Source organism: Panicum hallii, chromosome 3 (genome assembly GCF_002211085.1).
Source record: "Panicum hallii strain FIL2 chromosome 3, PHallii_v3.1, whole genome shotgun sequence".
In the NCBI taxonomy this organism is placed as follows: Eukaryota; Viridiplantae; Streptophyta; class Magnoliopsida; order Poales; family Poaceae; genus Panicum; species Panicum hallii.
This window is the reverse complement of record NC_038044.1, coordinates 55,686,801-55,697,883: the sequence shown is the minus strand read 5'-3', so window position 1 is coordinate 55,697,883 and position 11,083 is coordinate 55,686,801. Positions and strand designations below refer to the sequence as shown.

The 11,083-nt window shown below is 41.5% G+C and overlaps 1 protein-coding gene across 1 annotated transcript; it reads left to right on the top strand.

The window, feature by feature from the left end:
* Window positions 1–7,789: 7,789 nt before the first annotated feature.
* On the top strand, window positions 7,790–10,553 carry LOC112886497 (leucine-rich repeat extensin-like protein 3). The gene is made up of 2 exons (XM_025952406.1): window positions 7,790–8,057; window positions 9,458–10,553. The coding sequence occupies exons 1-2, from the start codon at window positions 7,859–7,861 to the stop codon at window positions 10,360–10,362; spliced, it is 1,104 nt and encodes a 367-aa protein (XP_025808191.1). The 5' UTR covers window positions 7,790–7,858; the 3' UTR covers window positions 10,363–10,553.
* The last annotated feature ends 530 nt before the right edge of the window (window positions 10,554–11,083 follow it).

Here is an 11,083-nt window from a genome sequence, read left to right as displayed (position 1 = left end):
TCGTAGAGTATGGAGCATTTTTGTGTATTTCTGATAGACTTTTTAGTCATTCTAAGTCTCTTTTTCATGATACTACTATTTATTCTATTATAACGTCGCTATACGTATGGAACTGGATCCTAATATATAGTTGTGCATTTAGTTTTCTTTTAAAAATCGGGTGTGACATCTTTTTAGAGTGATTGAGCATTTTAGGTGACATGGCAATATTTGAAACAAGAGCTCGTAGAGTTCTAGCAAATTCATGACGCATCGGTAAGTTATGTCAATCATTGTTTTTTCCTAACTCACCTAACTTATTTGGTAAAACAAAAACGGCACGGGCTTGATAAAGAGAATCTTGCGTAACTACATACAGCAACTCTGACGTATGACATCGTGTTGGACAAAAGAAAAGTTAGCCGTGACTAAATTTGGCTAGAACCAAACACTGCCTATAGATGCCTATATAAGAAACATTGGCAAATTGTGGTGAAATTCGGCACCAAAAAATAAACAAGCCTAGAGTTAAGTTCTTCCCCATTCCCTAATCAATACTTTTAGTATTAGCCTCAATCAATCTCTATATATATTACTAAAGCAAGCAATGATTCATTGGTCCGTCAATCAAAATTCTAATCGGAATCTGGATAAACACCGCACATTTCAGTTGGCATCTATGAGTCTATCTTATAGCTACATTTGCCCTAATCGAGTTCCACCTAGCCACGTATCCCTCCCGTGTCAACTCCATATAAGCGGACACAGCCACCCGAGGTCCTACCAACCAAGCCTCGCGTACGTAGTACCGAACCGGTAAGACAGTGTGAGCAGTGGATGGCAATCAATGCTTAGTGATATACATGTGGACTTTAAGAAGGGGTATCTCATGCTTGCGAGGGGTGGCAACGCCTCTTGCAGTAGCGCCACAGCCTCCACATGAAGTAGAAGAGCATAGAGTTAGTTGTGTCATGTAGGCGGGCGGCCTGCCGACAATCTTGCTTCAACGCATTGATGAGGAGCTCGGCCAGCACCAACGGTGGTGACGCGCCTCACGCATGTTGTCATGAATTCTATCCCTAAAGTTATTTCTTGATAGATAGATGTGTCTTTATATTTGAGCCCATGAGTCAACATCATATCGTCGTTCTGGAGTTGGAATCGAACTGCACAAACTCCGGATGTACTCCGAAGAAGCACCGGCCGCTATGGCGGCGCATCACTGCATACAAGGCTGAACATAGATCTCACTCCAGTCATGAATGGAATTTTTTATTTCAGTTACAAATTTAGGGTATATTACAGCATAAATAACATCTAATATATAAAATTTTATAAAATCATATTTAGCATTACATTGCGATGATGTATACATGTACTTTCTAGTAAATAAATAAATGTTTCATTTATTTTCTAATATGTTTTAATAACAAACTGAAATATTTGCACAACAATAGAGCTAGTGCTTAAACCGAGGAAGGTTTTGAACATAACCAACACGCTAACAAAGAAGTTCAGTCAAGCTATTGTTTAGTACATTGAGCAAAAAAGTAAATATCTACCTTGTGAACTAGTTATTCATTGATTTTATATATAATTATATATATGTCCTTTTTTAATGTCCAATTAAAATATCTTTGGCATAGTTTTCTGGTGGTTGACACTAACTCTAGACAAGATGCATAATAAATATCGGAACAAATTTCATGTTCGCAACTCAAGATAGTGTGTGGAATAAATATTGGAAGGAATTCAATACTACTACATAGATCAAGAATGATGATATCCAAGAAATTGCTGCTACCTAAGTCTAGAAAATAATTGAAATTAGCTTAATCTTGGTACCCTCCTAGAAGGGTAGCCAAAAAAAACATTGTAGTGAGATGTCTGTAGTTTTCCCTTCAAAGCAATTCGCTTATTGTAGCTTTAGGACAAATTGAAAACAAATTTTCTTCCAATATATTGAGTTTAGGTGGGAATTTTCAATTTTCCACCGGTTTAGACTCACTTCACTAAATTGTGTTTTCTTTCATACTGATGTAGACATGCACATCTACAAACATATAGTCATTTCAGTTGTATTTTTCTTTCTAACTAGTTGTTTTGTTATATATAGGAGCCAGAACACCCTCATGTTTATTCTTTGTTTTTGAATCTTACTTTAGCTTCACAATTGTTGTTGTTCCAAATACTTGCACATGCTACACCTAAAATTAATTTTTATATTCTTCAAGGTTTCAATGTCATCTTCTATTTTGCAATAAAGAATGCATTTTAAGTGTCCTCGTAACCATCTACACCGTCAGACCCCTTCTCCCCTAGTATTATAAGGACATCAACTTGAAATCTTTCTTATCAAAGCTTTTCTTCTTGTATTGATCATCATCATCTTGCTTCTTCTTAAGCTTTGATGGTTGAGGGCAATCGTAGGAGATATGATCATACTTTCCACGATTGTCGCATCTTTTGTTGCCCCTATCTTGACTTCTCTAGGTACGGAACTTGTTCTTCTTGGGATCATAATTGTACCATCTAGTTTTCAACTTTAACATCATCTTGGGCTTGTGAAGTGACTGTAGAATCTTTTGGATGATGTCACTATTGGATAAAGGAGAAATCTCAAGTGTGTTAATGTCCTCAATTAATACATTCAAATGAGTATACATTTGTCCGATCTATTCATTTGGAAGCATTTTGAAATCATTAAGATTTTCTTTTAGAGCTTGATACTTCTCCTCACAAAATTTCTTATACCCAACATGGATTTTCTCAAGCTCATCCTAAATATCATAATCATTAGCTTTGCTACGAACATGAGCAAAAACTTCCTCACTAATAGCATCAAATATAACATTTCTAGTTCTAGCATTCCACCTAACTTGAGACTCAGTAAAATTTCCAATCAGGATGAGAGGTGACTTCCCAAGCTTCAGGGAGGTCCTCAAGGTAACTCGCCATGTGAGTCTTCCGATACTCATACTTCCGATACTCATAGTTTCACTCATCAAACTTCGGGGGTCCACTACTACTTCCTGGGGCCATTCTCTAGGATGATAAGTCTAAAAAGGAGAGCCTAAGGATACCAATTGTAAGGATCGTGGCCTAAGAAAAGGGAATGAATTGGGTCTTTTTCAATTTCTAGCAATCCTTAGCCTAAGACTAGTATTGCCCAACCTATGAGTTTTTTAACCTATCAACTAGAGCACACTACCAACATGATACTAGGTAGGTGACCACACTAACATGCTCATTTTCCTAGTACAAAGATCACACTAACAAATAATTTACCTAGTCAAGAGATCACACTAGCATGTATTTCACCTAGGCAACAAACAAGAAAGCAAGAACAAAGACAAGTAAAACTGAAGTAAGTTGTTTGAGTGTAAATGAGAGTGAGGTACATGAGAACACCAAATTTTTTTCTTGTGGTATTGAGGAGTTGATGCCCCCCAGTCCATGTTGGAGCACGCACTAAGGGTTTTGCTCCCTTGCATCTAAAATGGGGATGGCAACGGGTACAAACCCATTGGATTTTGCTATCCCTACCCAAACCCATGAAAAATTTCTAAACCCACTAAAAAATCCATACCCGTGATGGGTTTCAAATTTTGCCCAATCTCTTGCCCGTGGGTTAACGGGTACCCACGGGTCACCCGTGGATCTACACTTTACTATACTAGTTTTTATCATAACCAACAAGTTTACAGTGCATGGAATACATGATAAGCAAGAAGTTCATTGTTCACTAAAAATTACTAGAGGGAATAAAAATATAAATAACGAGTTCCATATTCAAGTGATCATGACACCATACTAAGTCAAAAATCCATCATATACATACATAAACACTACATCAGCAAAGTAACAACACCTCTACCAGCCACCAAAACATTAAGAGTTCACCAAAATAAGAAGTGAAGGAGAAGGAATATTAAGTTTATTATAAATTCATAAAATAAAATGACAACTGCACTAGGTTGGACCGGATTTAGAAAAATTCATAAGCTTAGGGTTCGGGTATTATAGGAACAAACCCGTGCCCATTATGCCCACTAACAAACCCACGGATAGGAAAATTGACCCATAATCATACCCTAATATAGTAACAACCCATCGGGTTTCGGGTACCCATTGTTATCCCTAGTACAATCTCCATCTCCGGAATGGCAAGCTTCAAACTATGTACAATCTCCATCTTAGGGCTCCCACAATCTCCAAGAGCTCTCAACCTCCGGGTCACCAAGATCATCTAGGTGCCGTCAAACACCAAGAGTAACAAACCTCTAAACTTTTGCTTGACCTACACTAAGCTGGCCCTAAGCTTGAAGCACACTTGCTACTCTCACATGAACTTCTTCTTGTTCGATCAACTCATAAGCACTATATCTTCTCTTCTTGGCTCAAACTCTCACTCAATGGTTCTAGGGTGGCCTTGGGTCTTCAGGATGTCAAAGGCAGCTCAAGAAGTGCTTATATAGCCTAGAGGTCACTCCATAGTCGTGCCAACCATTTTCCCAAAAAGTTTAAAGCATCGGATGAACCAATACTAGGTATCGGATGATCTGGTCACACTGAGCCTAAATAGTAGCTGTTAAACCCTAATTGCTCCCCATTGCTGACATCATTGCACCCACATATTGGACCAACAAGTATCGGACAATCCGGTGCTAAAGAGATGGCTGAGGAGAACCTTCTGTCGTGAAACATGCTCTCTGGGTAATCAAAACATGATTGCACCGATGCCTCTTGAAGTAGTACCGGATGATCCGGTACTGATAGCATTTTTTTTAAAGGTAGGTACTGATAGCATTTTTTCCCCAAACCTTCTGGAGCAAAACATGCTCTATGAGTAATCACACCATGATTGCACCGAAGCTCACCTTCAAAGTATCGGTTGATCTGGTAATGTAAGGATTTTCTGGACTTCATCGTCCTCTGAATTCTGCAGTAGTCTGCACTGTTATAGTTCGACGTCATGTTGGTTGTTCCAATGCCCTATTTCATGCCGTCCCTTGTTCAAACCAACTTGCAATGGCTTCTAACTTTGATTTCTTCCATTTTCAAGTATTTTAACTTCTTTGAGGTGTCTAGTACTAAGCTTGAGCCAGTGTGCATCTATTCTAAGGCTAAGCTTTGATATGTCAAGCTACTAACTCATAAGCCCTCCTTAATAGTACAGTTAAAGACTAAAAACTATTAAACCTAAGCTAAATATGGTGTCCTTCATCTCCTTATAGCACTTGATACTAGAAAGATTATTAATCTTCATGTCCAAGTCCTTGGCATGCATTCCAATGCAAATTGAGGAGTTTCCTTTCATATTTCATATCGTAACATAATCAAAGATAGATAATTCCTTCAAAACACACATTAGTCACATATGGTTGTCATTAATCACCGAAATTTACCATGCATCTATCGATCTAGATGCTTTCAAACAAATATTATGAATTCCAAGCAATGCCCTCCACTTAGCATCCATGTTCCCGAGGATGAAAAGATAGAAAACCTTGCATATGAAACCAACATTCACCCAAGTACTAAAATATAGTGTGTTGCAATCACCATTTGCTGCACGTCCAGACTCCCTACCTCCACATTCAGTACGGTGCGAATGGTATGCACCATTTCCAAACCCAAAGCAACAACAATATTTCTACCCAAATATTTAGTGTCCAATTTTCTCATTTGCTACGGTTACATTCCATTACTCCAACAAATCTTTGCATACCATACCTGAAGGATTTAGGGGAGCTTTTGCCTGCACGTAGAATGTCCTTGATTACTTTTGTGGGAGTTCAGCTCTGCCATGTTTATAGGGTATATTTTTTTTATTTATCTTGCTTCTTCACCTTTTCATTTATTTTTTCCTTTTTGCACATCCATTGTTGCGATATTTAGAATTCTTTTATACTAGTGAACCAGCTTCTGCAGCTTACTTCAGAGCTCAGTGTTAGACATTGGAGTTTGCAGCCATCCATACTTGCTGGAGACAGGGTAAATTTGAGAAAATTAGTTCAGCTTTTGTTTAAGACTATGAATGACCTCTTGTTGTTGGTTCTCACCCAAGAACTGTTGGAAAATTCGCACACCCTGACACCTCGAGTAAAAACATGATACTATATTACTATGGTTGAGGTTCCATACACATTGACAAATCATTGAATTTATGTAAGTAGAGCATTATTGTAGTGATTTTTTCATTTTGGTCCTTTTCACGAAATATTTTTTATAAATGGACTCCTCCGAGAAACTAGAGTAAATTTCACCAACGGTCCTTCAACTTGTCCCGAGTTCTTATCCCGGTCCCGGTACTCTTAAAATATATATAATAGTCCTTAAACTTATCTTGTGCTCTCATCCCAATCCTTAAACTTATCCCGAGTTCTCATCTCGGTCCTGATATAATGGTCCATAAACTTATCCCACACTCTCATCAAGGTCCATATACTACCAAAATGCATTCATTTATTTAGGGAAAAAAATTGTGGATTGTTTCAAACTTAGGGATATCAAATTAAGTTCTAACCTCACTCACAATTGATCAAAAAATCGTGAGGGAATCGTCTTGGATATAATATTTGATGATTTTTAGTTTTGTTATTTCAACACATTTATTGAACAATTGATTTTATTTTAGAGATTGAATGTTAAAACCATTTATCCTTTGCTTTAAAAAATCATGAGAAAACAGCAAAAAATATTTGACTCTAGGTTATTTTATGAAGAAATTATTTGTAAAATAACTTCGCAAAAGGGTGAAAATGAAAAAAACCCACCATTGTTTTAGTCTACTAGACCTTTTATGTTAGGCCACATTTTTGCTGCTGCTGCGTAATAATTTGCCCGCAATAACCTCAAGTAACACTTCGTCTTCCTCCTTATCACGACCCACTCTTCCCAACTCCCATCCTGTACATTGTGACTGCCTGGTATTCTGGTACGCTACCAGTACCAGGTGAGCTGAAAACTGTGGGCGTGCTTTACTGAATGCAAGTACAGCCCACCGTTTCCCGATATCTGACGCCATGGATCCTGCAGGGTACGGACGATCCAGCCTCTCCTGATTTTACAGCCACCACAGCCGGCAATGTCACGGACGGCCAGCGGTTCACTGCATCTTCTCGTCCAGCCTCTTCCGGCCGCCCAATCGCGTCTCCACATCTCTCCCTCCATCTGCAAGGTCCGCATGAACTGAAGTCTGAAGCCGTCCTTGGACTTCCTTTCCAACTCTTCCTGCTACGAGTGTAGGTACGCTCCAAAACCGTGATGCTTCCAGAACACCAGAATCGAGCCCGTGACCCCGAGATGCCCGCGAAAATCAAAGTCCGCGGCCTTTGTTAAATGCCGCGAGGTCACAAGAGGGCCCAGATGGCCTTCACATGCCCTTGTTTCATGTGAGTTGGAGGGATGTGTGCTCACCATATCCCTATCCCTTTCAGACCACAGCAATTCAGCATGCTCCACTCAGCTGCGCACTTCATTCCTTGTTCATCTCCTGATCTCCCAACCACTAGATGAGTGCTTCGATTTTCATAAAATGCAGATACAGCCGAGTTACTGATGATAGTTTTTGAGTTTTTTCTCGTGGCGCCGGCGTTAGCGGAGTTCAGAGGACCCACCTGTCAGCGGATGTTTTGATTTATTTATTTTTTGTTTCATACTGGTGCTCTGATTTTATTTTATTTTATTAGATGTATCGTGAGTTCATGACATTCGGCATATGCCACTCGACACCTCAGCTAATAAGGCTGAAGTGGACGTGCTACTATACTTTGACAGAATGGATATAAAGCAGGGTGTGAGGCCTACCACCCTCTTCTCAGCCATCACAGAAGCTCACAAATGAGCTCTGTGTGAAGAGCCAAGACTCTCAGCCATGAAGAAACCAAGAGCGTCGCTCGCGCTGGAGATCCTGGTGGTGTTGCTTGCCGCTCTTCTTCACGGCGCGCAATGCCAGAGCTCTCTGGGTGGCGCCGGCGGTGGTGGTGGCGCCGCTAACCTCACGGTGATCGGTACCGTGTTCTGTGACGCCTGCTCCGCCAGCTCCTTCTCCAAAAACAGCTACTTCTTGCCAGGTACCCTTCGCATATGTCAGTTGCATTGTAAATTACTGAGAGTTATTTAGCTCCTCCTATTGCCTCCTTAATCTAGGAAGACGAAGCAGCTCTGCCCTGTAAATTGTGCTTATTCTTTCTTGTTTGGAATTACTGAACATGGTGTTCTTTCAAATGAAGCACTGCACTATCGTCAGAACTTTAATTCCAAACCTTTTTTTTAAAGACATTTCATTACTCTGTGAATTGCTTGTGCACATACTCTGTTTTAATTGCTGCCACACCTAATTGCTTGTTTCTCTTTGCCTTCAGAAGGGTTTTCACTGCCAGTTTGAACATTGGTGCTCTGCTTTTGTTTTCAGATTTGACACTTTTAACTTACGGAGTTTAAATTTGTATCTTTCCAATAATTGTGCAAGAAGCATACGCACACAACTTGCAAGCCCTGGCCTGGCCTCAGCTGCATTATCATGCCACTTCCACTATCCAACAATATATTACAGTTAGGATGGAAGATTTGCTTAATTCATTGATACTGCCATGCTTCTTTGACAGAGTAGCCACTAAAAGCACTCAATTTTCTAACATCAACATGTTGGTAACCTTCCTCTGAACGTTTAAAAGTCCATAGCACAAGGAAATTTAGTCCAAAGTCCAAACGTTCAGTAACAATTAGCAGAACACAGCAATGCCAAATTGTCCCTTAATTTGCATAAGCTGACTATTGCAGAGATGACCCACAAAACTTGAATACTCTGCAAATTCTGGGCATGAAAGAATTCAAACTAAAAGACTTTGCAAACTTCTCTGTATTAATGCGCTTCTGAAGTAAATATTTATTCGAATAGATCATTTCGTCTGGTTACTCTGTGAATTGCTTCTGCACATACTCTGTTTTAATTGCATCCACACCTGAATGTTTGTTTTCTCTTGCCTCAGAAGAGTTTTCACCTCCACTTTGAACATTGGGACTGTATTTTGTTTTTAGATTTGCCGTTTTTAACTTACGGAAATTTAAGTTGTATCAATAATTGTTGAAGAAGCATACATGAAACAACTTGCAAGTCCTGGCCTGGCCTCCTCTGCATTATCATGCCACTACCACTACCCAACAAGATAATGCAGATAGGATGGAGGATTTGCTTAATTCATTGATACTGTCATGTTTCTTTGACATAATAGCCATTAAAAGAACTCATAGCACAAGGTAATTTAGTCCAAACGTTGACTTACACAATTAGCAGAACGCATCAATGCAAAATTGGTCCTCAATCTGCATAAGCTGACGATATAGCAGAGATGAAGTGTAAGCCTTGAATAATTTGCAAATTCTTGGGTTTAAAAGTAAATTTTTATTAGAATTGATCATTGCATCCGGATAAACTTCAATTTGATTTTTTTTCCATTCTCACCTCCATCAGGCGTGAAAGTCAGGCTGGACTGCATGATCAAAGTGAACTCGAATTCCAAGGAGGAGATCAAGATCACTGCCGAGAAGGTGACCAACAGCTACGGCGCCTACCAGCTGGACATCCCGGCGATCGACGGCTTCGAGTGCGCCGCCCCCGGCGCGACCGCGGCCGAGTCCTTCTGCCGGGCCGCCGTGCTGGACAACCCCTCCGCGCTCTGCAACGTGCCGGCCGTGACCACCACCGTCGGCCACATCTCGTTCCCGACCCAGGAGCCCAACGCCTGCTTCTACAGCCTCAACTCCCTCTACTACCGCCCCGGCAAGCCGGGCCCCGCTCAGTGCGGCGGCGGCGGCGGCGGCGACGTGTCGCCCGCCGCGCTGAACACGTCCCTGTTCTACTGCCCGCCGTGGCCGTGGCCGCCCATCCCGTTCTGCACGCCGCGGCCGTGGTTCCCGCCCATACCATTCTTCACGCCCCCGCCGCCGGCGTTCCCGTTCCCGCTGCCGCCGATACCGTTCCTCACCCCGCCGTCGCCCCCGCCACCGGCGTTCCCTTTCCCGCTACCACCGTGGCCATGGACGCCGCCATCGCCTCCGCCATCGCCGTCATTCCCGTTTCCTCATTTGCCTCCGATTTTTACGACACCATCTCCCCCGCCGCCGCCGCCGCCAGCATTCCCGTTCCCGTTTCCGCCGCTTCCACACCTGCCTCCGTTGCCGCACTTGCCACCATTGCCGTCGCTGTATCCACCGCCCCCTCCGCCGCCGCCGCCGCCACCTCCACCACCGTCATTTCCTTGGCCTTTCCCGCCATTACCCTTCTTCCCTCCAGGTTCTTCAGGGCCGTCTCCTCCACCTGTGAAGTATTCTCGGAAAGATCCAAGCACTTGGTCTCCTTCCGATAATCAGCCATAAAGTAAATAATTATAGTTTCGGCTCCTGCTGGGAAGGATAATGTGCAGAACACTGCTTGGTATATGAATTTTCTTTTTTTCTGTTTTTATATCCACTTAGCTGTAAGAACACGAATGTAAATTTGTGCTTGTGCCCTTGCACATATATAAACGAAGAATTTCTAGGTTCTAAACACAGGGCTTATGTGGGAATTTGTGCAAACCAAAATTATTGTAGCTTTCTCAGTTTCTCTCGAAGTGTGCAATCAGGGCCCAAGCTCAAGTCAGATTGTGAGGCCCTGCCTCAACTAGTGACACCTCCTTGAGAAAGAAAAGGAGTTTTGAACCAAGTTTAACATGTGATTTTATATTCTAGTCATTGCCGTCATCAGGGGTTTAGCGCTTAAACAATGGAGGGATGCTTACTTTCATTAAGAGTACTTCTGTTGAGGCACAGAAATTGTGCTTGGCCAGTTGCAATTGGGCTCTGGTTGATCCTACGAGGCCCAAAATTGGCTATTTTCATAATCTTTTTTATCTAATTTTGGTGCTTCTTTCACTGGGATTGAGTTTGCGCACCTTTCGGTGTTTGAGGTTATATAGAAGATGGATGGGTGAGATGAGGTGAGTAAAGCACATCACCAATATATGGCACAATTTGGTTAGAGAGGACGGATGGTTATTAACTGTTTGCATCTCGAACCTGAAATACGTTTCTCTGCCAAATGTGAGTTTAGTTTTTA

Bases quoted from the DNA above. Each gene is read 5' to 3' on its own strand.
- LOC112886497 (XM_025952406.1), top strand. From the start codon at position 7,859: ATGAAGAAACCAAGAGCGTCGCTCGCGCTGGAGATCCTGGTGGTGTTG. The intron at 8,058-9,457 runs GTACCCTTCGCA...CACCTCCATCAG, and splicing joins AAACAGCTACTTCTTGCCAG to GCGTGAAAGTCAGGCTGGAC.